The 27,129-nt window shown below is 39.1% G+C and overlaps 2 protein-coding genes across 5 annotated transcripts in view; one reads left to right on the top strand and one right to left on the bottom strand.

Annotated features, from left to right (window-relative positions):
* CBR4 (carbonyl reductase 4) overlaps positions 1-27,129 on the top strand; it is a 65,361-nt gene that overhangs the window by 35,326 nt on the left and 2,906 nt on the right. Inside the window, exon 7 of the transcript XR_005225158.2 lies at positions 412-482. The gene's annotated coding sequence lies outside the window, so the exon portion shown is untranslated. The remainder of the gene's footprint in view (positions 1-411; positions 483-27,129) is intronic.
* The window catches only part of LOC102931710 (palladin), a 259,194-nt gene continuing 233,436 nt past the window's right edge, over positions 1,372-27,129 (bottom strand). For 3 of the 4 annotated variants that reach the window (XM_037897506.2, XM_043545945.1, XM_043545947.1), the window contains 7 exons: positions 24,745-24,894; positions 13,376-13,470; positions 10,572-10,704; positions 8,120-8,327; positions 6,394-6,559; positions 4,125-4,258; positions 1,372-2,965 (listed from right to left, as the gene is read on the bottom strand). In XM_037897506.2, coding sequence (XP_037753434.1) covers positions 2,793-2,965; positions 4,125-4,258; positions 6,394-6,559; positions 8,120-8,327; positions 10,572-10,704; positions 13,376-13,470; positions 24,745-24,894 — 1,059 coding nt within the window. In that variant the 3' untranslated portion in view covers positions 1,372-2,792. Of the gene's footprint in view, positions 2,966-3,949; positions 4,001-4,124; positions 4,259-6,393; positions 6,560-8,119; positions 8,328-10,571; positions 10,705-13,375; positions 13,471-24,744; positions 24,895-27,129 lie in introns of all 4 variants that reach the window. The other variant, XM_043545946.1, reaches the window with a different exon arrangement.

Below are 27,129 nucleotides of genomic sequence, written 5' to 3'. Positions count from 1 at the left end.
GGGCAACACCATTGGTATCAATGGCATTACAACCACTTATGTCAGGACTCAGTTTGTTTTGCTGAGTGAGTTGCTGTGGGGTCAACTGTATGGAACTGTTCCTAAATATGTAAATATAAACCAAAACTGAAACGCATCCGATGAAGTGAGCTGTAGCTCACGAAAGCTTATGCTCAAATAAATTTGTTAGTCTCTAAGGTGCCACAAGTACTCCTTTTCTTTTTGCGAATACAGACTAACACAGCTGCTACTCTGAAACCTGTCATAAACCAAATAGTAAATTTGAGCTTTACTGAATAACTTGATTCTCTACATGGAGGGCAAAGTATTAACTTACAACATAGAAAGTGTGGCTGTTTGCCAAACAATTCTGTGTACCTACTAAATAATTTTTATTTGTTTTTTAAATAGAAACATAATCAAGAACTCATCTTAATCACAAGATGGCCTCTGTGACACAATTCCAGTCTCTCTTCAACTTGGTAAGTACCGTGGTTTGGGTATTAAAGACCGCTCAAAAGCAATGGTGTGCACAGGATGAATGGAGATACACATTGAATATGAAACATTTTTTAAACTAAACTATTACACGGTACTAAAACGGTCCTTCCACCTCACCCAGGTTTAAATCAGCAAAGGAGATTCCCTAAACCAACTCTGACCCTTCTTAGAAACTTCAAAGAATCTTTATTTCCAGCTCACAACCCTAATCTTGTCTGTCTTGTGTTAAATTTCCAAATTCTATATTTGGATCCCTTTACAGAAATAGCTATGACTACTTTTGCCCAGAAAATGACAATTTTCTATTTGTGTAATATTTATTGATGCTAAACCCACATTATGTCAGCACAACAATCCAAAGTAATGATAGTACTTTTTTATAAATACAAATAAAAGGTGTCAAAATAATGCTAGTTAAGCTAAACAAACAGTAAATTAGCATGTCACAGTCAAGAAAAACTTGGCAAATAAGACATACTTTTCTCTAAAATATAGGTAGGATATTTCCATATGACAGACTGTATGATATTAATTTAGATAAGCAGTGCCTGTAACTGTGGTCATAACCTGCACCAATCTGCATAGAATAGTACTATCTTCTGTGCTAAAGTTTAGTCACTAAAAAAAACTTTGTTTGTATACTTACAAAGAAGTATGAAGCAATATATGTATAGCAATAATGCAAAATATATGGTAGTACACAAACAATAAAACTAATAACTGGACTTGAATAACTGAGCTGAGATAGATTTCAACACTTTATTATAAATAATGAAAGATAACCATATGTGCTTCATATAAGGAATACAGCATGTTCCTTTTATATCAAAGTACTCTCGTACCATCAATCCTCATTTTTTTTCCCATTAGGCCCAATTAAAATTCTTCTGCCCCCTCAACTAAATTAATTGGTTCAGAGTCAAAACTGCCTAGTACAATAGACTAGGTAGAGTCCAGTATGATGTGGAATTATTTTGCATTCTGAAAGGAGCCTCTATTCTAAAGTCTTCACCTACTGCACGCAGTCCCTAGCCACAGCATGGTTAGTCTGTTGTTGTACACAAGGGAAGAGAACAAATATTTATCATCCACCACCTGCACATGTTGTCTTAAGAAAATAATATAATGGCACATCTGTTTTTCTCCATCTTCATTCTACAAGCCTACCCCCTATGATATGTGCTTATCATTTAAACTCTGGTTGCAGACTCAGTCCATTTTTTTCACTTGCTCTACATTCCTAAAATCCTCATACATATTCACAAGCTCTAAACGATCAAAAATGTCCACTACATAAACTCCATAGCTTTCTGCTGACCTGGGAATTTCAAATGTGTGAATGGCAGGGTTCTGTTAGTTTTCAGGAACTGTTTTTTTGTTTGTTTGTTTGTTTTAAATACTATAAAAACATCCATAGTTTTCCCCCCTCACCCCTTTTTGCTAACCTTATGTAGTAAAACTATACTACTGGCATTTTTCTCTCCCGCAAAAGTATCCCTTACTTGGGTGCTAGGATTTATAGTCTGTAGTAATGTATTATGCCTCAGCTCTCATTATTTTGTCTAGGTTCAATTATTTATGCTTAAATTAGCCTTGCAGTATGTTTGTAAATAAGCCTCCTAGATGGCAAAAAAAAATAAAATAAAGAAAACATAGAAATTATTTTTAAGAACTAAGGTGTTGGCCTTGCTATATAGTATTGGCAGTTCTAACATTTTAAGGCACGTATTTCCTTTCTCATTGTAGAGACAAGGTATTTGCTTCAGTTTTTTCTTTTCGCTTCCTGTTTCATTCTTACAATATTGCACTTGTTGACTGTATCTATCACGCTGCATTGCCATTTTTGAATTGTAAAAAGATAACTATACATGTTAATTTCCTTTATGGTCTAATAGCCTTAAATGAAACTTCTCACACTATTAATACAATGTAGCATCTACATCTTGCTTAGGAAGGCACTTGGTGATAAATACTTTACTGTTTACTGAAGTGAACCAGATTTTTCAGAAGTATTTTGGCCTTTATGAAAAAGGTTATTTATAAGAGTTCTAGCAATATAGGCATAAGGAACTGAACAGTGAATGTGATTTTCTGTGCAATGTGAACATTTCTATTAATCAGCTACCTATCCTAATTTGGTAGGAATAAGAAATATATGGTTAAGATGGGGATTTTTGTACTTAGAAAGGTGTCTGGCTTTACATAAAGTGACATAGAAGTATCATTGGTCAAGGCAATGGCTTTCAGTGTTTCTGCTCTTGAAAGAAAATGATGGATCTGGCAGCTCATGTCTACAGGTCATCGCTCTCTACCAAGCCAGACTGCAATGTCAGATGAACTGGGTTTGCTTCAGGCTGGAACGCTGCCTTGATGTCTAGTCCTTGGTCAGAAAGTGCTGCATATCGACTGGCTGAGGGACGCACCTTCTTTGGCTTGGTGGTTTGAGGCTGTTGTTGCCATTGAGCTACAGATTTAAAAAAAAACAAATTAGGTTCACCCTTCTTAACTCAGATAACAGAAGTACTATAAGGCACACTCCTGTACTGTTCAGTTCTTTATAAACTCCCGATAAATTATTTCACATGAATGGCAGGGAATTAACAATTCTAGATTTTTTTACTTTTATATACTGATTTACATAACACAGGTTAAGTAGCACTGACAAGGAGAGAGAGGGGTTGGCTGTTATGTAAATTGTGTGCTTCCACTATTTTGCTGTGCTAAGCCTTCTCAACCACCTCCCACTGTTACTCCTGAAAGACGTGCATTGTAACTACATTCCAACTGGCCAAGTACAAAATTTGCCATTGTTGCTCCCTAGATGTCCAGAAAAGTAACTGCAGAACACTGCAAGACATTCCTCCTCCTCCTCTTCCCCGCCTCCCCCCGTGAAAACACCAGGCCAGATTCTAATCTCCCACTAGTGTAATTGATCTTCAATGGAATTACTCCAGTGGGTGCCCAGTGGAACAAATCAGATTATCCTTGTCTCCCTCTGCGATGTGATGTGACAAAGCTAGGCAGAGTCCTGTTCCGATCTGCTGATTTGTAACAAGTTACACCATCACCCCATTATTGTGTGAAATTAACAAGAACAAACATTTTGCTCAAAGTGATAAACTGGTCAGATTACTGTCCAACATTATCTAATTTTGGTTTAAGATCAGCTCAGAACAGAGGAACTGTACTGGTCTAAGTAGTAAACTACAACAAAATCTGCATTCTTGGGCCATTAGCACCTGACTCAAGTGTGTTTAGGTAATACTAATAAAGGTTAAAAGCTGATGCTAGTGGAGCATTGTAACAAGGACCAACAGAAAATGTCATGCTGCTCTCTAGTGTTACTGATAAGGATGCATGTGTAAATAAGCTAGATGTAGTATTCTAAGCAACTAAAGAAACCAGCATGCTTGGTTTGCATAAGTATTTGAAAGGTGGTGAAGTATACTTTGACAGAGTATTTGCTGTCTTGATGAGGATCATTATTATTGTGAAGAAACTATAAACAAAAGAGAAAGAGATCAGTGTAAGCCTTTTGTGATATAAACTAAGGTTTTTAGAATGCTGGTTTTTGGGTAGATTGGTTTAATTTAACTGCATATCTGAGAATAGAAGGTACTTACTATAAACATCAAGCCTGGCAGTGCAGGACACAATCCCAGCCTCATTCTTAGCTGACACAGTATACCAACCAGCATCTTCTTTTGTAGCTCCCTGAATAAGCAGGCAAATGTAGCCATGGTTATCCTGGTGCATACTAAATAGGGGAGAAGAAAAGAAACTTAAATTATATAACAGCCAGTGTGGATGTGGTTTATTGTGTTTAAATATATCATTACAAGCACAATTTTAAAGCTGCAAATTTACAGGTAATAGGTTATATTTCCTCATGATGAACATGCAGCTCCCAGTAAAGGAATGAGAGAGAGATGTGTGCACAGCAAGTGGAAAATGAATCTGAGCTTAATTTTTAAGTCTTGCCATTTTTTAAAAATTTGTTTTTATGCTAATTTTTAAAACCAAGCCAAGATGCACAATTAACATCTGGCTAATATCTCAGTAGCCAATCTTTTTCTTGTCCACAATTCAAGACACTACTTTAGAGTTCAGGTTTCAATTGCATTTCCAAGTCAAAACTTCAAAAAAGAAACTTTGGGGAAGAATAACAGATTTGACCTTTAAGGAATGAGAGACAGATATTCATAGTTTTTGCAAAAGTCATGTGCCTCGTATTCCCCTTTTGTAGATGAAGACATTAATGCTTCACAGGCCTCCTGTGAGGACTACTTCACGTTAAGAGCATGTAATAAACACTCAGGGCTAGATTCACAAAGAAACTTAAGCCCCTAAAAAGTCTCTGGGATTCACAAAGCCTGAGTTCAGTGCCTAGGTTTCCTATTCACAGCCTTGTAGAATCCAAGGCCAGAAGGGACCAGTGTGCTCACTTAGTCTGACTTCCTGTATAGCACATAGGCTCTAAGGGTTATTTGGGAAAGATCTGTCTTGCTTTAAAAATAGTCAGGGATGGAGAATTTACCACAACCCTTGATAAACTGTTCCAATGACACAATGTACATCTTATTTCCAGTCTGAATTTGTCTAGCTTCAACTTCCAGCCATTGGATTGAACATTTCCTTTCTGTTAGATAGATGAGCCATTGTTAAATATTTGTTCCACAGCAGTACTTACAGACTGTATGCAAGTGAGCCCTTAGCCTTCCCCTTATTAAGCTAAATAGCTTGAGCTCCTTGAGTCTGTCACTATAAGGCATGTTTTCTAATCCTTGTAGCTTGTCTCCAAAACCTGCTCCGATTTATCAGTATCCTTTGTGAAACGTGGACAGCAGAACTGGGTAATCCAGCAGTAGACACACCAGTGTGAACTACAGAAGTAAAACAACATCTCTACTCTTATGTGAGATTCCCATTTATGCAGCCTAGGATTGTCTTTAGTTCTGTTGGCCACAGCATCACATGGGGAGCTCATGTTCAGCTGATTACCTGCCACAGTTCCCAAATCTTTTTCAGAAGCACTGCTTCCTAAGATACTTACAGAATGGGGGACTGTGTTCTTATATTCTTTGTTTCCAGATGTATATGTTTGCATTTACACAATGAATGTGGGAGATAGTCACCTTGGAATGGGATTCACAGAAGCCACTGACATAGGCACCTCCTGCTGCTTGAATCCTCAACTGCAAACCTTCTCTTAGCATTAGACACCCATGCTCGGTTTGAGGGAGGGAGGAGGAGCAACCTCAATCTCTAGCACAGCGGTTAGGACACTTGCCTGAAGGAGATCTCTGGTTCAAGTCCCCCCTCTACTTGAAGGGGAGAAGGGATTTGAACTGGGATCTGCTGCCTCCTTGGAGAGTGCTCTAACCATTGGGATATTCTGACATGGGGCTCCTTCAGCCTTTGCTGTTGAATCCTTTGCACTGTGAATAAATAATTAAATTCATTGGAGCAGGCACACTGGATACTGGCTCTCCTACCTCCCAGTTGAGAACCCTCACCCCTAAGTTACAATGGAGGTAATCCTCCTCCTACCCCCACTGAATTTGAGTAAGTCCCCCCTACAGATAGCTCATCTGCTAAGTGGGCTCAGAGCTTACTTACAGGCTTGTGAATCTTCCCCTCATGTGTGTGAACCACTGGGACTTACGTGTTTGTATGTGTGCCACAGGGCAGCAGTGCTCATGCTCAGAGGCAGAAACATAGGGAACTTTCACTGCAAAAATTTAAGCAGAGAGTGAGTTTATGTGCCTACAGGGTTTGGGGACAGCTGAGTGGGGATTTTGTGAATCCCAGTAGGGTCTGATTCTGGAATTTAGGTAGCTAAAGTGGCCGTTAGTCAGTGAGATCAGTTATATAATACTAAACTGCTCTAACCTCACTCTTTCAGTGTTGTAAGTAAGCGACTCATTCTCTTTCTTCCAAAATATCTGAGGATACGGCACCCCAGAGACTCGACACTCCAGTCGCACAGGATATCCATCAGCCACTCCTGTGTTCTGTAGCTTCTCTATAAACACAGGTGGCTTGTGTTCTTCCTTAGCTGTGAAAACACCAGTTAAACATTCAGTTAAATGGTAGAAGATTTTAAACCACTACTTAGTGGCAAGAAACTTTAAAAGTAATTTAAAAATAATATAAAAATCATTGCATTTAATTAAAATATATTTTTTTAAATTAAAATTATTAAAATAATTTTAAAATAATTGTATTCGGCCCGCAACTGTTTCAGGGAAGTAAAACTTGTCCTGTCTATGACTTAATAGGAGAAAGATGGGCTCTAATAGAGCAGGGTCAAATGCTTACATTTTCAGTTCAGCTGATCAAGATTGTCAAATGGAAGTGGCTTCATTTTTGGGATCCTGTGAGGTGTTCCCATTACCTGGCAAAACTGGTCCCATACAGATATTATTTGATCTCTCTCTTATTTTGGCAAACTAGTCTGGTATGTGATCTCCATTATTGCCTCAAGTATACTTCAGACAAATGTAGTAGCCTATCTTTTGGCTGATTGTGTGCATACACAAAAGAAATCTGGGATAAAAGTTGTTCTTTGCCCAGCTGACCATCAGCATATGCTCTGCACCGTGGCAATTGTTCACCATTAAAATCTTGTAACATAAATAGTGTCATTTCAACTGTTGTTCCTATTCCATATAATCCTTTGAATGTCTTGTGCCCATGAGCTCCAAGAGCTGATATGACCAGCACCCCCCCAAAATGCAAAACAAAAACACCCCACTAAAATAAGACAGTCCACTGCACCTCCCTCCCCCCTTCTATTCTATATAGCTGCTTAGGCTGTGCTCATCACCATCGTATCTGAATGCCTTCCATTAGTGCATTAAGTAATGTGATTAACATCTGTCACATGATTTGTTTTCTCATATCCTCTGGAGGAAGAAGGACTTCATTTTATCCTTTTTAAATGTTACCGTTTAGTTTCCTTGCTGTCCTATTGAGTTTCAAGCTTTCCTTCTCTCAATCAGCCTGATAGGCTGCTACATACCTATTAGATCCCCAAGCACTTGCTGTATCCCTGCAAAATACAGTTAATACTGGAGCTATTGCAAGGGGCTGGCTGACTTGTGTTTAGCACAGAACTCAAGAGAGGGGGGCAAACTTGGCTAAATGCTTTGGGCTCCATTGCTTTCCCAACGTCAACTGGTAATGACTATTCTGCTGGCTGCAGTGCATTCTGGCCCTCTCTCTCTCTTCCCAGCATGCCTCCTATTCTTGAGTGGCAAGTGGAACAGAGCCACAGTTTTCTTCCTACCAGGAGTATTTCATCTGTCAGTTTAAGGGCAGGCTTATAGCCCCTCTGTGTTTCTGGAGAAGCACAAAGGGGTCAGAGCATTGGCAAGGATCTGGTTCAAAGTAACAAATGCAGTTACACATCTCTTTGCATATTTGTAACCATGCACTATATGCATTTATTTGAAAATATCATAGTTCAAACACATACCTCCTGGAATTAATGAGATACTAATTTTAGTGGGTAATAATTCCATAGTCTTTCCTAGAGAACTTTAAATTACATTTTCAATATTTCATGTAGGCCTCAAACTATTTTCAACATGTAGTCTTAGAATGAAGAGGTTACCTGCAACAATGAGCTCCAGGCTGAATGTGTTTTGACCAGCTCGATTGGTGGCAATGCACGTGTAGATTCCAGAATCTCTAGCGGTGACTGGCTCTATGATCAGAGAGTGTACACCATTCTCACGCACCAACATTTTGTGAGAACTATCAGGACGAATTGGTCTTCCATTGAGTTGCCAGCTTAGATCTGGAGTTGGTAATCCACTGACCTTAAATATAAACAGAATGGGACAGAATCTTAGCAATACAGAACAGTAGGGAACGTCATACTGCAGAGAAAAAAGAGGAATGTTTATTTATGTGTATGACAAAATAAAATGGACCAAATGTTGCCCTCAGTTACGCACAGGAGCACAACTGGGCTAAATTACACCCTGTACAATGCCATAGGTTTCAATGGGTTCCAGGTATGACTGACTAGATATAAGCATTAAAATATATCTTGAATCTAAATAACAAAGTAATAGATTACAGAACAAAAGGTTGGATGTCGCCTGTCATCTTTTTGGAATGTTGGCCTTGATTCTGAATGAGAAAAGAAACTTTCAGAATTCTTTTCTTGTGGGAAATTTACAGACAAAGGACGACAACTGGTTTGTGACGCAATTCTTCCTTCAAAAAACAAACCCATTGGTAATCTGTTATTGAACTCCAAATTCCATTCCAGTTATGTATTGCTCATTATAGACAATGCCATCTACAGAATGTTGTATACAGATGGTTTGAACCAATGACAAACTGTTGAAAGATGTTTCTTCAACAATACATGCTACTTAGGAAAATAAAAGTAACATATTGTATTATGAGAACTAATTATGTTTAAAAGTAAACAGCTGAAGTATGAATTTTAATTAATTCTCTTACACAAAGTCACAAATCTCTCTACTAAGCTAAGTTTCGGTCCTACCTTTGTAAGATTTCAAACAGGCCAAAATGGGCTAAAAGGATTGGTGACTAACAAGCATTGTGTGTGTGTTAGATTCACATCTCTGTTCACATGGAAGTGCATGTTCAATTTACACAACTGAGTTGTAGAAGTCCTTCTCTCTGAGCTAAGAGAACGGCCCAAAGTGCTTCTTTCCACTCAGTGTTTAGGCCCTCATTCAATCTCTTCTAGAGAGTCCATTTTCCTTTTACTAGCAGAATCACTTCACATGAGTACAAATCAAGGTGAACTGGTTCACTGAAATGTGTGAAACTGGACAAGAAACTTTCTTAAAAAGGAAAAAGTGATTGAAACAATCTGTAATTTACAAAGGAATACTTCACAATGACACTAATTTATGTAAGTTTTTAAACCTCTGGGACCTTCAGGATGAAAGCCACTACAGAAGGGATGAATCAGAACAGGATAGATGCTATGTAGCAGCAGTTCTCTCCACTAGCCATTCTGTTCATTCATGTTTATTTTTCTTAACAGGGCAGGTGACCTGTGTAGGAAATTTGTCTCTCTTTTTCTATATACATAGGCACATACACATGCAGAGTAGTAGGTTGAAATTAAGTGTAATAAAGGGAAGATGTTGAAGGCTTTAGTCCTTGCTTGAAAAAAGTGCAAAAAACTTCAAATTACCTTGTGTACTTAAAGCAAATTATATCACTGAAACCTGCTGTCTCGCTCAGTTAAAAAGGGCCACTGAAGTTGGTTAGGGTAATATTTGTTGTATAAAATGTACTATGTGGTGAAGAATGTCCCTTGGAGCAATGTGTTGTTTCTAGTTTGTTAGTCTGTCAAATTCATTCAAAGTCACAGTCATTGCTTATGTAAGATCTACAACTTTTGAGTCTTAGTTACTGCAGAGGGAGCACACACTGATAGACAAATTATTTTCAGAGCTGTGCTTACTGACTTCTTGTGTAAAACTAAGGGGGGAAAAAAAAAGATTATTCCTACTAGTGAACTGCCCCTCCCTGTCACCACAGGGCTCAATGGCTGCTCATCATAGGAGTGGATTTTGTTGCAGGAAAGAGCTTGTGCCATGAGTACAGCAAGGTGGCATTATCCTGTAGTCACTAACTGACTTGCATTCCTTCCAATAAACTGAGGTACGTTTAGTCGTGGTTTTCATGGATCTCAAAGGCCAGCGATGGGCTGTAGGAAATGCTGTGATTCACCTTCACCTTTTGGATAAATCAATAATACAAACTCACATGTTTGAAATTTTGTTAAGGTATCACTTAAAAACTTTCAAGCTGGCTTTATTCTAAGAAAAGAAATACAGAGATTCTTCTTTACATCTTAGTCCCCTCCTCCCCCATCACAAGAGTGGGCCCCAGTTGGAGACTTTGCTAAAGGCCAAGTCTGCATCCTGGGTTTAATTCTGCCTCCTTTGTATACCTAGAATTCCCACTGAAATCTGAGGTGCATGAGTATTACAGGATACAGCTGAATTTGAACAGAGTTCCCTCTCTAGTTCAATACAAACACTAATTAAAACAAATTTAATACTCGCCTTGCAGTCCATTCTGCAGAGTTTTCCTTCTTGAACAATCAGGTCTCCAGGAGCCTGCAGGAAATGAGGTCGGAAGAATCGTTCCTGAATTGGTTCATTTTCATCGCCACTGTCCCTTGATCGAGATCGAGGTCTTAAAATAATATATGGAATAAATTTATTTATTAGGCATTTCCCCATGTTTTTTGATGAAGCTGAAGAGCCAAATGCAGATGTGAGACTGGTATAAATCTAGATTAATTCCACTTGATCCCATTGTAATAATTCCATATTTACACCAGCATAACAGAGCAGAATTTGTCTCAGAAATCAACTAAATATGACTCTCTCTCTCTATTTATTAATTTGATTCAGTCTACATTTTGTAGCAAAGACATGAAGTAGAAAATTATCTCATTCACAATGAATGACTTACCTAACATGGTAGTTTGTTTATATACATAGTAATATTTTTTAGTTTTCATTTATTCTGTAGTTTATGTCAGTGAAAGAAAATGTACAAGAATTTTGGCAATACTTTATATCTACAGCCACAACTCTGCTTTAGTCTTTCGTACATCTGAAGCCCTCTCTATTACAGATTAAGACAGAAAATTTGTACCGTCAATAATTACATTTACCTTTAAGAAAATAGTAGAAGCTAAAGACTATCACAATTCACAAATACATTAGGTTCCACATTAGATTTTCCATTACTATCTTCTCTTATTCGTTACTAGGTAAAGACATTTACATTAATGTGACTTAAATTTTGTTCATCTGCTCTGGAGGATTATTCTTCACTAAACAGTTATCTGTTTCTGATATTTATACTCATTTCCAAAGCAACTCAGTTGTGGTGTCAGAAGAATGAGAATTTAGCTCTTAAGCAACACATACCAAAGAACAAAAGATCTTATGACATTAAACTGTTCTTAGTAAAAATAAAAGAACATGGGAAGAAAAATGCAGAAAATATGACCAATCAGCAGATTTCCTCCACCCGAAATACAGTTTTCTGTCATTTCTGTGATGAGCAGTTCTTGCCAATTAATTTATTGTACCCTTGTCTGTGGCTAACCAGTTCCTTTTCAATTGAAAGTAACTATTTCCATTATATAAGTAACTTATTTAGCAAAATGTTATTTCTGCAATCTCTGTAAAGTCCTGTTTTACTTAAAATATTACATTAAATATGTAATTAAAATGAGATTTATGGCCAATTTCTGTCCTCTGCTAAACTCATGCAGCTCCAATGAATTCATTTCTTCTATGGCCAAACTCTGCCCACAGTGACACCCTAGTGCAACAAACTGGGACTGCTTACTGTAACTGAAGATTCATTTGGCCAATAATATTTGCATGGCTCTAAAAGTGAAATTCTGACTTCAGTTAGCATGTACTAGAAGTTTATTTTGCATATCAACCTTCATATCTGTGTCCATTTCTTTTTGTCTTGGAGAAGTACAAATATTTTTGGACAGGCTCAAAAACCAAAGAGCTCTTTTAAAGAACATAGCCAGACTGATCTCTGTTGCTTAGTGTTCTCTGTTTCTTCTTTTCCTCTTTTCTTTCCCTCTCACTCATCTTCGTTTTCCCTTCTGCCCCCGGCCCCTCCAAAAGGCTTTTACACTGTCTTCTCTAGAAGTTAGTGACCTGCAGGCTCCTTGCAGCTCTGACCCACAATTCCTCGTGGCAGCTCTTCCGGTCACAGATTAATAAGAGGCTTTGAATTGCAAAGGTGCTGATTCAGTGCAACAAGGGATATTGAATATCAACCTACTGATGAATAAGTGGCTGTGCAGTCCTGGAATAGCTTCTCCGCTACATTTACTATGAAAAATGAACATACAACTAGCTTTTGGGGGCTTAGTGGCCTAATGAATGTGCAACACACTGCTGTGGAAAGGGTTTGAATTTAGGCCTTGAGATCATCTCCTTGTTATCCCTGGGCCTGGTACTGTATGGAAGCAGTTTGCATAGCACTAGGTGAGGGTGGGTGAGAAGTGCTTTTCAACACTTGATTTACTGCCTTTTGGCCAGCTCAGGACTGAGGCTTACGAGATCCAGAGAGAAATGCACCCCAGGCCTCCTTGTCCAGAAATAAGGATTAGGTTAACATGAATTCTGAGAAAGGAGGAAATAAAGTGGAGAAATAGGGTGGTGGATCTGAGAATCATCCTCATAAACAACTGACCACAGTTTTACCAGGATTTTCTAGTATCTAATTTAATATTTAGCAGGGCTCTTTTTTCCATGCAGTATTTATACCATATATAATTCCTCAGTTGCTAACTGTTCTTGTGAGCAACAAAATTCATTAATTTCATCCTGAATGTAGTAATTAGTGCTGTCATATCTATACTCTGTGTTGTAATTGGCAGGTGATGGCAAGATACTGCAGTGGGTATAATCAATGAACAGAACAAATAGATGCACCACAGCAGACACTTGAATTGGGATCCTCTACTTGGTTAACCAAGAGGCAGTAGCTAGGTCAATGGAAGAATTCTCTCATCGACCTAGCTGCATGTACTGTGGTGGTTAGGGTGACCTAACTACATCGCATAGGGCATGAAATTTTTCATACCCCTTGAATGATGTAGCTAGGTTGACCTAAGTTTTAGGTGTAGACCAGACCTGGGACAAGATGCAGCAGGTGAACATGACTAACAAGGAAGGGAGGGAGGTCAAGGGTTAAAAAACTAAGATAAGTTGCCTGTTGTACATCTGATGGTGCCAAGAATTATTGGGATTTTTGGATACAAGAGAAGATTAGGTTAGCAGCTGCAGTGATGAATGTGTAAAGAAAACATCTATAGTACCTTCTGATATGAGGCTGGTTGGGGGGTGTTCGAGGACTCCGTCCTCTCTGATTGACAGCCTGAACCATCAGCCTTCCAGTACAGCTTATTCTGCCCTGTTACAAACATTGAGGTGAAAAAAACAAATTATTTTATTAAAAATAAACAATTTTAACAGAATAGATTTTCCCCAAAACACTAAACAAACATATTAATAAATGCGCAGAGCCTGAAGTTCACTTGTTGGTGCCAACTGTTACGAATGCCCTGATTTCAAAATCTTTTCTTCCACAAGAAGGGAATTCCCATCAGAATTAGTTAACATCCCAACTGCCATCAATACTCTCCCTATTTTTACAGCTAGCAATCCAACTGTGAACACACTGAAGCAATTCTGTGGTTACAAAAAATCATCAATAAAAAGTTATGAGGTCTACTTTATTGTATCCTACAAGGTTACCCTTTCAAAAGGGGGAAAATTCTGCACTATCTGGAACACAGCTAGTACAGATAGCAGTGAGATACCTATTGCCTTTAGAATAAAGTAGTTAGACATATTGCCATTTTCCTTTATGCTGTTAAATGGTCCAGCTGCTGACTCTGCTCTCGCTGATGAACCATTTAGTAATGCTGCTGACTGTTCTTAACATCAGCATAACATTCACATTGATTCTTAGTTATCCAGTAGTAAAATTATCCAGCTGCTCCTCCGCCGGCTAAAAGTCACACCCAAAATATACCTAAGAAACTTTATATGCAGAGCTTGTGGCAGCTCAGTCATTGTTTTGTTTGCACCACTGATGTCTTCACATTCAGAAAAGAAGTTGTATTGCATAAAATCAGAAAGCAGGGGGGGAAAAAGCAGTCACCTTGAAATACAGTTATTACTGATAGATAACAGGTATATGTGCTGCTTTACAAAATGTACCACACAAGGCATTTGATTTCCAGTACTCATGAAGCAACATCTCTGAGAGAAAGGTTGGTACCAGTAAAAAACATGTATTTCTGGACAGCTGTCTGCACATTTCACAGCACAGTGGGAAATCTGAGTTTTGGAGCGTCCATTCAGCTTCGCTAAACAGAGGTAAGTAGTCGTTTGGGCTCTCAGCCGTAGAGGGGATGAAAACAGCATTTCAAAGCTTCTAAGTTTTTGAAAGATTTTAGTTCACTAAAAAATAGAATACATATTTGTGCATTTCAAGTGCTTTTTTGTTGATTGTATTAAAAGCCGATTCTCCACCAGTGTCTATCATCTTCAACAAGACCCCTAAGCACTAAGTATCTGTTTATCCAAGTTAACAGAAATTGCTGAAATTCCTCATAGACCTCACATAAATATATTTGTTTGGTCCAGTGGATAAACATGAATGTTCCCAACTGCCAAACAAGAGACTGCTCATATTCCAGCAGATACCGGCATCCGGCCAGGATAAGGATTGGACTATCACTAAGGCAATAAATTAGGCGATAACGGTAAGATGTAACTTACTCCTTTCCCTCTGAAATGTCTGTAGAACTGCAGGTTACAAAGGAGTAGCGGAAAGGGGAGAAACCTCAAGTTCTTCCAGACAGAAGGGCAGGATTTAATATATTTTAGGAGGGATAGGTCCTGCTTTGGGGCTTCTAAGGCCTAGACCCCCTCCTTCCTGGACTTTTTCTCAGGACGCTGCTGTTGTGGACACCCACATGGAGTGGTAGAAATCAGGGCATTGGACATTTCGGGGCTATTCCAATATCTTTCCTGTGCAATAAACATGGTACATAGCATCCATTATGATGTAAAAAGTGTGTGATGTTCCTTTTACATTTCTAATAGCTGTATGAGCTGAGACAGATTTGGAGATGCCCTGTGATAATTTATGAATAGAGAATGTTGGTCTAGTTATTGGGGTGTTTTTGTAGGACTTTGGTTTAACTCAACAGGAGTCTATCTGGAAAAATGGCAGGAAAGAGAACACCACCTCAAGAGGAGCCACTGTACCAGGGCCTCCTTGGTCCTGCTTCTGTCTCTGTCTACAAACCATGTAGACAGGTGTTGCTGGTCCAACACCTTGTGCAGTTTGTTTATAATTGAGTCCCACTACCTTCAAAGCATACCTAATGCCTTTACAAGCAGGGAGAGAGCAATCTCCCTCTCACTGCCTGCTTTTTTCCCTTTTCACTTCCTTCTTGTGCCTATTTGTAGGCTCTGGCTAATGACTTCATTAGCCTTACTGCCCTGCCACACCCACAAATTAGGCACAGGTCTGCCTCATCAGCTCCAATCTGCTATGCCTGATTGAAGCTGCTGTGAACAGAGTGCTGACTCAGGGTTTCATACCTAGCACTCTGTCACAGCCAGCCTTTCAGCAAACACTTGAGAGTTGTTAAGGGACAATACCAGAATCACTGGCTCCGAGTACTCGTTTGATCTCCTGCTGAGCCTACAGGACTTGTTTTGACAAGATGGGTCAAAGCCCGGGGACACAGAAGAACAAAAGAACGATAGCTGTTTAAAAAGAACCCCATCTCCAGAGAGGGGCTGTAGTTGTTTGGGAGAAGCAGACTGAGACACAGGACCCCACTGGAGCTGTCTGAGCAAGTTAGACCTGTCGAGGCTTCCATCAGGGGATGGTAAATGTTTAGGTCACAGACATATGTGTAGACAATTTTAAAAAAATCCTTTTTCTGGTGCTTTATTCCTACTACCAAAATAAACAATGCTTTTGTTTTAAGAAAGCTGTCTGATCACTATATACAGTACTGGTCACAGACTCCAAAGGGAAGAACTGCAGGCACATGAGCCCTGTTGGACCTGCTGGATAAGAATGGTGGATACACTGGGCACTGTAGACCAGGAGCCAGTATAAGAGTGGGAGAATTGCAGAATTCAGTCCAGAAAAGGCAGCAGTCAGTCCAGCGACCAGAAAGGGGACAGAGGTGCAGCTAGCCCTGCAACCATGATAAGAAGTCACCAGGACCAGATGGTATTCACCCAAGAGTTCTGACAGAACTCAAATGTGAAATTGCAGAACTACTAACTATAGTCTGTAACATAGAATCATAGAATATCAGGGTTGGAAGGGACCTCAGGAGATCATCTAGTCCAACCCCCTGCTCAAAGCAGGACCAGTCCCCAATTAAATCATCCCAGCCAGGGCTTTGTCAAGCCTGACCTTAAAAACTTCTAAGGAAGGAGATTCTACCACCTCCCTAGGTAACGCATTCCAGTGTTTCACCATCCTCCTAGTGAAAAAGTTTTTCCTAATATCCAACCTAAACCTCCCCCACTGCAACTTGAGAGCATTACTCCTTGTTCTGTCATCTGCTACCACTGAGAACAGTCTAGATCCATCCTCTTTTGAACCCCCTCTCAGGTAGTTGAAAGCAGCTATCAAATCCCCCCCCCCATTCTTCTCTTCTGCAGACTAAACAATCCCAGTTCCCTCAGCCTCTCCTCATAAGTCATGTGTTCCAGACCCCTAATCATTTTTGTTGCCCTTCGCTGGACTCTCTCCAATTTATCCACATCCTTCTTGTAGTGTGGGGCCCAAAACTGGACACAGTACTCCAGATGAGGCCTCACCAATGTCGAATAGAGGGGAACGATCACGTCCCTCGATCTGCTGGCTATGCCCCTACTTACATATCCCAAAAATGCCATTGGCCTTCTTGGCAACAAGGGCACACTGTTGACGCATATCCAGCTTCACGTCCACTGTCACCCCTAGGTAACCTATCATTTAAATCAGCTTCTGTACCAAATGACTGGAGGATAGCTAATGTGATGCCAATTTTTAAAAAAGGCTGGAGAGGTGATCCCAGCAATTACAGGTCCAGAAGCCTGACTTCAGTACTAGGCAAACTGGTTGAAACTATAGTAAAGAACAAAATTGTCAGACACATAGATGAACATAATTTGTTGGGGAAGAGTCAACATGGTTTTTGTAAAGGGAAATCATGCTTCACCAAGCTACTAGAATTCTTTGAGTGGATCAACATGCATGTGGACGGGGGGATCCAGTGGATATAGTGTACTTAGATGATTTTCAGAAAGCCTTTGACAAGGTCACCCACCAAAAGCTCCTTAGCAAAGTAAGCTGTCATGGGATATGAGAGAAGGTCCTCTCATGGATCAGTAACTGGTTAAAAGATAGGACTTAATGGGTAGGAATAAATGGTCCGTTTTCATAATGGAAAGAGGTAAATAGTGAGTCCCCCAGGGGTCTGTACTGGGACCAGTCCTATTCAACATATTCATAAATGATCTGGAGAAAGGGGTAAACAGTGTGAGGTGGCCAAATTTGCAGATGATACAAAACGACTCAAGCTAGTTAAGTCCCAAGCTGACTGCAAAGAGCTACAAAAAGATCTCACAAAACTGGGTGACTGGGCAACAAGATGGCAGATGAAATTCCATGTTGATAAATGCAAAGTAATGCACGCTGGAAGACATAATCCCAACTATACATATAAAATGATGGGGTCTAAATTAGCTGTTACCACTCAAGAAAGAGATCTTGGAGTCATTGTGGATAGTTCTCTGAAAACATCCACTCAATGTACAGCAGCAGTCAAAAAAGTGAACAGAATGTTGCGAATCATTAAGAAAGGGATAGATAATAAAACAGAAAATATCATAATGCCTCTATATAAATCCATGGTATGCCCACATCTTGAATATTGCATGCAGATGTGGTAGCCCCATCTCAAAAAAGATATATTGGAATTGGAAAAGGTTCAGAAAAGGGCAACAAAAATGATCAGGGGTATGGAATGGCTGCCATATGAGGAGAGATTAATAAGACTGGGACTTTTCAGCTTGGAAAATAGACGACTAAGGGGGGATATGACAGAGGTCTATAAAATCATTAATGGTGTGGAGAAAGTAAATAAGGAAGTGTTATTTACTCCTCATAACACAAGAACTAGGAGTCACCAAATAAAATTAATAGGCAGGAAGTTTAAAACAAAAGGAAGTATTTCTTCACACAACACACAGTCAACCTGTGGAACTCCTTGCCAGAGGATTTTGTGAAGGCCAAGACTATAACAGGATTCCAGAAAGAACTAGAGAAGTTCATGGAGGATAGGTCCATCAATGGCTATTAGCCAGGATGGGCAGGGATGGTGTCCCTGGCCTCTGTTTGCCAGAAGCTGGGAATGGGGGACAGGAGGTGGATCTCTTGATGATTACCTGTTGTGTTCATTCCCTCTGGGGCACCTGGCATTGGCCACTGTTGTTCTCTGTGTGTGTGTGTTTGTGTGTGTGTGTATATATATATAATCTTCCTACTGTATTTTCCACTGCATGCATCTGATGAAGTGGGCTTTAGCCCATGAAAGCATATACCCAGATAAATCTGTTAGTCTCTAAGGTGCCACAAGTACTCCTCGTTCTTCTGATACAGACTAACACGGCTACTTCTCTGAAACCTGTCAGAAGACAGAATACTGGGCTAGATGGACCTTTGGTCTGACCCAGTATGGCCGTTCTTATGTTCTTATGATATAAGCATGTTTTTTTCCTGTCATAACCACAGACAAAAGATTCTGCCTTACACTATGCAGAGTAATAAAACACAAAGTGCAATGTTACTAATGCAAACCAGCTCCATTCTTGTGATTGCAATTTCGTTTGTGTTATATACACAGCAAGCTCACTGCTAATTTTTCTTGTTTTGACCTGTTGGTAAACATCTGGCTATGTAATAACTGTAGAACTTGTTTTGTCTTCTTGAGTGCCTGAAATACCTGGCAAAAAGCTTACATTTTATTAGAACGTTTGATTTAATCCAAACAAGCAGTGAATTCCTATGTTCAGAAGGCTCCATTACAAAGGCCACAATGAAGTCAGCATGCACAGCGTTATCTTTAGAAGCAAATTTGCAAAACAACGATTTTGCACTGTGTATTAATTTTAAATGAATGGCTTTCATTAGCATATGGGACTGAGCTACAGAGTCTAGATTTCAAATGCAGTCACATCAAATCAATATTATGCAGGTCAGACCAGATCATAATAGTTCCTTCTGGCCTTTGAGTCCATGAAAATTTGGCCATGTTTAGATATTGGATTTTGGTTCCTCCCATGGTTCAGGTGTGAGTTACATATGTGGTTGAGTGGTTGAGTTGTATCAGATCCTTCTCAGTTTTATTGCACAAGACGAATCTGTATTTTAAAAGTAATTTCTATTTTTCTAGTATTGCAGTGTTTGCACTTTTTGGCTGTATTCTAAATTAGCGCTCCTTGAAAAACTCTAAATATTTTCTATGAAACATTTTGAACAGAAAAAATTGTTTCATTCACAATTTGCCCATGGAAATTTTCAACAAAATAACTCAAACTAAGAATTTTTAGTTCTTTCAGTTTCCCCCCTCCTCTTTCTCTTCCCTACTATTTTTCAGTGGAAAACAGGACAAAGGGGGAAAACAAATAACAAACAAAAATTAGATTAAAATCAAAACTAAATGAAAATGTTCATTTAGACCTGATTTGTTGAAAAATCAAAATATTCTGAAAAAACCTATTTTTTGGGGTGAGGGGGAATAATTTCTTTTTAAAAGTCATCTTTTTGTTAAAGAAAAATTTTGATGTCAATTTTCTACCTGCTCTAAGGTAAGTGGAGCATGTACAATACATAATATACTGAGCAGCTGACAAAGACAATAAAAAAGAAAAGGAGTACTTGTGGCACCTTAGCGACTAACACATTTCATGAAGTTGATAGACAATCAAGTGATAGTTCAGGCTCACACTATATCCTTTGTGTATATTGTTTTGAGAAGATGACACCACAGAAGATGGTAAGGACAGAGAATTTGTTTTAACTGTTAGTTATCAGCTGTTAGTGTTTTGTGGTGTAATGATAACAACAAAACTGTTTTGTAGTTATTTTCAGTTTCATAGGTTGTATTTGCTCAAGAAATGAGAACAGAGTATTTGTAGAAGGTAATTGTTTTCTATTTGAGGCAGGGTTTTTTTAAAAGTGTGTTACATATCTGAAACTGATGTAAAAGCTTTTGAAATATGTTATTAACTTCATAAAACAAATGCTACGCACATCAGTGCTATTTTGGATCATATTTATGTCACAGAAAGCATTATTTTAAAAAATATATTAGCGCAACTTTAATGCTCCTGAAAAATCATGGATTAGGTGCCCTAAAGAGTGAAGTTATCTTTATCTATTGAATAACTACCACATGGGCAGCAGTAGTGCCAAGCATCCCTGCATCAGTTTGCAGATGTACCGGAACTTTGGACTCCATACTCATGTCTCTAGTAACATTGGTAATAAAAGGTGCCAACCACAATGTGGGCAGCCACTCACTAGGAACTGGATGGACTCCCCTAACAAAATTTCACATCAGTCACTAAATAGCTTTCAAAGGGTAATGAACTTTTGATTACTGCAGAGATTAGAACTGGAGAGCTAGAGGTGAAAGTCTCTGTATCCCCAGTCCTCTGACCCATTTAGTCCACCAGACAAATACCTGTGTTACAATAAGTTACTGCACATGGCCTGTGAAAACGAGTTATAAGACTATAAAAAACATCTGGAACCAGCAGGCCTCTATTTTAGGAGCCCCTATACATTAACTTTTTGCTTGTGAATTAACTCATTTCTAGCTAAATTTACTGGGATGTAGATGCAAGAGGGCATCCAGAAAAGGAAAGGACTGGAAAGCATCTAGAATGGAAAATGCTAACAGGAGGGTTAGGGAACTGGACAGTTTATGGAACTGGGAAGTGAAGAAACCATGGGTGAGGCATTATTTAGGAGAAGATGGCCTAGAAAGTGGAGGGAAGATGGTAGCAGCAGGGGAAGGGTTGGGGATGGCCAGTCAGATAGTGAGGGGGCACCAGATTGCTATTCCACATTACAAAAGAGTGAAGGAGACACAGTAAAAGGAGGAAGAAAAACAGGAAGGTGTGAGACAGTAAGGACCCACACCCACACTTACTGGCATTGGTAGGAGGCTAGCCATTGGGAGGTTACCAATATGTGTAAAGCAATGTTGAATGGGATAAAACACCCAAAACTGAGTTATTGGAGAATTTGCAAAACAAAGTTTGCACCTCGGTTAAGATGCTCTATTCCAGGCTTTACAGTGAACCCAGTTTGTTGCCAGATTATAAATCCCAGATTTCAGGTTTCTATAGTTGTCATAAACATACAGCTAAGGATAGCATAAAATCGCTCCTTTACCTGTAAAGGGTTAATCAGTTCCATTAACATAGTTGGCACCTGACTAGAAGGACTAATGGGGAAAGAAAATACTTTCAAATCTGGGGGGCGTGGGGGGAGATTTTTGGTTTGTGCTCTTTGTTGTTCTCTCCAAGACAAAGAGAGAGACCAAGCAAGTAATCCAGCTCCTACTGAATGATACATCTAAAATTACAGAAATAGTAAGTAATAGCAAGGAAATGTGTTAGAGTATATTTTGTTTTAGCTTGTGAATTTTCCCTATGCTAAGAGGAAGGTTTATTCCTATTTTTTGTAACTTTAAAGTTTTGCCTAGCGGGAAATCCTCTGTGTTTTAAATCTTATTACCCTGTAAAATTACCTTCTATCCTGATTTTACAGAGGTGCTTCTTTTACTTTTTTTTCTTTATTATAAAGTTCTGTTTTTAAGAATCTGATCGGGGTTTTAGTGTCCTAAAATCCCAAGGGTCTGGTCTGTGCTCACCTTTTTTACACTCAAGCCTCCCCAGGAAAGGGGTGAAGGGACTTGGGGGGATATTTTGGGGAAATAGGAACTCCAAGTGGTCCGTTTCCTAAATATTTGTCTAACTCACTTGGTGGTGGCAGCGATAGCGTCCAAGGACCAGGAAGAATTTGTGCCTTGGGGAAGTTTTTAACTGAAGCTGGTAGAAATAAGCTTGGGGGTCTTTCATGCGAGTCCCCCATCTGTACCCTAGAGTTTAAAGTGGGGAGGGAACCCTGACAATAATGTAGATGCTCATACAACATTAACTACCGTGTGTGTGTGTGTATATTATATTATATACATATACACACACACACACACACTCAAGAATTGAGTATTTACTTTTTCTTCTTCCAAGATAAGCTGGTAAATCCTACATGTGTAAATTTCACAGTATCAGTCCAGATCCTCAGCTGGCATAGCTCCTTTATATCAGTTAACTACATCTACATCGTTTGAGGATTAGCTTCATTGCCTTTTATTTTTAGATTAGTTTGGTGCACATAAAATGAGGGGCTAATAGTACTGGCCAGAGTCTAGCAAAGTGCAGCAGCACTGTGTAACCTGTACTAACACAATTCTGCCAATCCACTAGAATCCTGTTTTGAGACCCCACCCTCTGTACAGTGCATTAATACATATTCATGTACTATGCTTTTCCTGGAAAGAAGCTGCTAATTTTGCCTATGTTTGTGGTAGCTTTGAGATGCGGACAGATTTCCATTAGCATTAGAAGGACAAACCAAACTTATTTCCATGTATGATGACTTAACCAGCCTGGAATCTAAGTCGTCTGGTGTGAAAGGCTCGTGCATTAATCCACTGCTGCTCTTTGCCTCCACTGAACTGCTAAATGCATAGTAGAAATAAACTAATGCTGGGAGACATAATTATATTTACTTGGGAATTACATTATGAAGAAAGAACATAAAGGGCTGGGTGAACCATTCAAATGTTTTTTTCTATATTGCATAATAACATAAACTTCCAAGTTTTGATCCAGGGGATCCGGAGGAGGATGCTTCTGGTTCTTGTCCAAAGTCAAGCAAACATGAGCATAAGATTTTCTCATTAGTTCACATAGCTGTTTTCTCAGACTGCAAAACAGGGAATAAAGCAGAACTTTTTACTGTATTAAAAAAGTAGCACTGTTAAATGCCATCAGTTGTCAGTGATGATTGTCTGGGTCACATCTCTGTCATCAGATTGGTCAGTAGCCTCTTGGTGATATTCAGAGAAACAAAAGTAGGTACTAAATAAACTTGTAAATCTCATCTAGGGACTGATCCAAAAAAATCCTAAGTTAATGGGACTCTTTCAATTGACTTGCTTGGGTTTTGGATCAGGCCTCAATATTGAACCTAAGCGTTCTCAAGATGAAGTTTCTACCTTGGTGCAGTGGAGTGTGGTGGTTTATTTTTTTATTCCAAACAAATCTGCTATCAGTTTGCATTATTTATCACACAAATAGGTAGGTGTATTACTTAGTTGTTGTACAGTGCTTTCTGTATGAAGGAAGTGTCCAGCTTGTAAAGATTTCCAGGGACTTGTGGAACTATTTATATAATGTGGAAATAACATTTACATTTGAGAGTTTTATCCAATACAATTTGTGGTATCAAGGTCTATCTTAAAGCTACCATTTGTATATATGTAGCAACTTGAGGAGGTATTGACAGCTAAAAAGCTATGCAAAAATGGAAGTGTCATGCTAAGTAGCCTAGCAACGTGCATAACAGAGCACAACACTCCTGTTTAGATTAAGTTGTGTCTTAATGATAAAGTTTGTTATTTTACAGAGTAAGTATTTGTGAGTTTGATCTTGGCAAGGTTCTCAGTGCTGCAGAATACATTTATTCATTATTTCTCTAAACTGTGGTAATGCTTTGGTCTCTCATGACTTGAATTCAAGCAGTGTTGCCTTCAGCTTGCTAAACTAGGAAAAAGAGGGTTGAAAAAATGACTTCCAGTGTTCTTAGCCTGTGACTTCAGGCATTATGTCCACTGTGTTACTTTTTCAATGTGTGTGATAATAGGTTCTGTTATGCACCACAGCTCTAGTTCATTAGCTACTGCATATGTAAAGAATCACTCAGATTATAAAGCAAGATCATGTTGTGAGTTTCAGAAGAACATACAGGGAAGACCATAGGATGTTTCCTACACATCAGCCTGCCACATTACACATACTACATGCTATAATCCTTGGCTTTTGTTGGATTGCATTTCAGCCTTATTATTGTAATGTAGTTTTAGGCCCTGAATCTGAAAGCCTTACTCATAGTCCCACACATAATCCCACTCATAGAAGCACACATAGTCCCATTGGTTTCAGTGGGACTAACCGTGTCAGTAAGTGCCATCAGCGGAAGTGTAACCAACAGCTTAGCTGTGTTCAGTTACTTCTGCTGGGACCCTTGCCTATTTTACCTTGCATAATACTTACTTAAGGCATGCTCTGTCAAGACATTTAGACAGTGTCAGCTGAAGGCAAAGAAATGACAATGAAAAACAAACAAAATAACCATTCCATAGCATTTTTTCCTAAGCATAGAGGCACAGTGGTCCCACCCTGCTGATGAAGTCTAAGTATTACATACTTTAAGATGACTTCATCTCTAATTAAATTGCACAACTGTCAGAGGAGAGAGTTTACAGAAGCATGCTTATTCTGCAGCCAAACTTCCATTTACCTGAGGGTTGGCAGCCATGATAGTGTAATTCCCATCGTCATCCAGGGTGGAGGCTGCAGTGTGGAGAGAGCAGGTCCCATCCGGTTCTCTTTGAATTCTGTAGTGGTCACTCCTTTTAGAGATTTGCTTCCCATCTTTGAACCAATAAATCTGTAGCAGAACACAAAGGGTGGACGATCAGAAGTGGGTGGGTATTGTCATCATTTCTCATTTAACAGTGGTAGCAACTCTCAACTGTTGAAAACCTCACTAGTGTGGACAGAAAGAAAACCTCTTTCTAAAAGGAGTAAAGAACTGGGCTGGGTCCTGAATCCATGAACTGGATGTAATAAATGTTTCTGTTACAGAATTCTAATCTTCAGAAGGGAAAGCACAAACATCCACACAGGGAAGTTAGATTGGAGGGTAGTATTCGGCTTCCAAAAAGCAAGTGACAATTGAGCACTTACAGAAATGTTCCAGATCAAATAAGTTTTCTGTATTTTATTTAAATCTGAAGTTGGAAAAATAATTTAAGAATATTAATGCTTTTTTTCCTAGTGGAAAAAAAACATGATGGTTACAGGAATGATTATGCTGATGAGTCAGTATAAAAACAAGTGATAATTATACTTGATAAGTCACACTTTTACTAGATGCCCATTTGTGACTGTAAGCACTCCATAATCACATCCCACACACTTCTGTAATAATCTTTGTACAAAACATGCGTTGTGAGGTATCACTTGAAAGTTAATAACTCACTGATCATTAACGTTCTTGGATGATGTATGTACATGATGGGTTTTAAGAGTTATAGATACATGCTAGAATTATGACTAATATGTGATGAAACCAGGCTTGTCAGGGGGAGCTGGTGGACAGGTCTGCCTTAGACAAAGAAATATAAATTTGATTGTCTGACCAGCCCAATCTTCAGGAAAAGACAATGAAGGTCCGTATTTACATACAAGCAGTAAACAGGACCAACGAGACAGCAGGGGGACGAAAGAGCACGGAGCTTCCTTCATCACCAGACTCCATGTCATCTTCTTCACAGGTTGAATAAACTTTACTTTGAGGGGTAATCCTCAGAAGAATCCATTTCAAAGGTTTACTGGTCTATCAAGACAGGTGGGTCTGAACCTCAAGTGATAAGCAATTGAATCAACTGATAGTATAAAATATTACTGTATTATTTGCTTGTAACCCTTTCTAACGTTATTCCTTTAGTTGGCATCACATAACCTATGCCCTATTGTTAATAAATTTGTTTTATTTTTTACTATAAACCAACTCAGTGCTGTGTTTAAAGGGAACGGTGTGTATTTACCCCAGTTAAGTTAATAGGCTATGTAATGTGCTTGTGTCTCTTTAAAGGAACAAACGGACATTATTATTTCTCTGAACTGTCCAGAAGAGGGATGGACATTGCAGTGCACACAGTTTTAGGAAAGTCTGGGAATTAGCGTGTCTTGGGGTCACGCTGCAAGTAGTAACCAAGGCTGCTGGAAGCCAGAGTGCGGATGTAGACAGGCTGCTGCGTTCAGGGCTGCTGAACCACAGCTGTCTAGCACAGTTATTTCAGAGTGCAACCTGCATGTCTGTAGGCTCATTATGAATGTTCCAGGCTAGAAGATATAGCAGCAAAGCACTGTAAGACATCTAGGTTTCAGAGCAAGTGGTGAGACAACCTCTCACTGGCCTGGATTGCCTCCCGAGGCTCATCATACCCTTACACTGACTAATCTGAACTAAATAACCATGAAGAGGCATGGTACTCAAACTCTCACTCCCCAGTTCAATATGTAATGTAACAACTTTTCTCTTTAAATTTTAATTGTTGAATAACATGCTTAATCATTCCCTGAAGAGACAGATACATCCCACCTTACTATAAGTGTAGGACTGACAATAATATTTAAACAATAATAGGGTATTATCGACATTTAATAGGTTTATATACTCTAAATACTCTAAAAATTTCATAGGAAATACCAACATTTTAAATCAAAGTATAGAACTTTAGAGAACTACATCCCAACTATATAATGGGTTAAAGTTCTACAGAATGGTTAACTTCTCTATTAAATAAGAGAGGACCTTTCTGTAGGGTTTTAAGTAGTTATATATTTTATTCTCAGGCTAATATGCAAGACCTGGTTGTAGCGTAGCATAAGGAGGGCCCTACCAAAGTCGTGGCCATGAAAAACATGTCATGGACAGTGAAAACTGGTCTTGTGTGTGCTTTTACCCTATACGATACAGGTTTCACAGGGGAGACCAGCGTTTCTCAAATTGGGGGTCCTGACCCAAAAGGGCGTTGCAGGGGGGTTGCGGTATTGCCACCCTTACTTCTGTGTTGCCTTCAGAGCTGGGCAGCCAGAGAGCAGCAGCTGCTGACTG

This window comes from Chelonia mydas, chromosome 4 (assembly GCF_015237465.2).
Source record: "Chelonia mydas isolate rCheMyd1 chromosome 4, rCheMyd1.pri.v2, whole genome shotgun sequence".
NCBI classification, from domain to species: domain Eukaryota; kingdom Metazoa; phylum Chordata; order Testudines; family Cheloniidae; genus Chelonia; species Chelonia mydas.
Note: the sequence above shows the minus strand (reverse complement) of the source record. Positions and strands in the feature narration are given on the sequence as shown.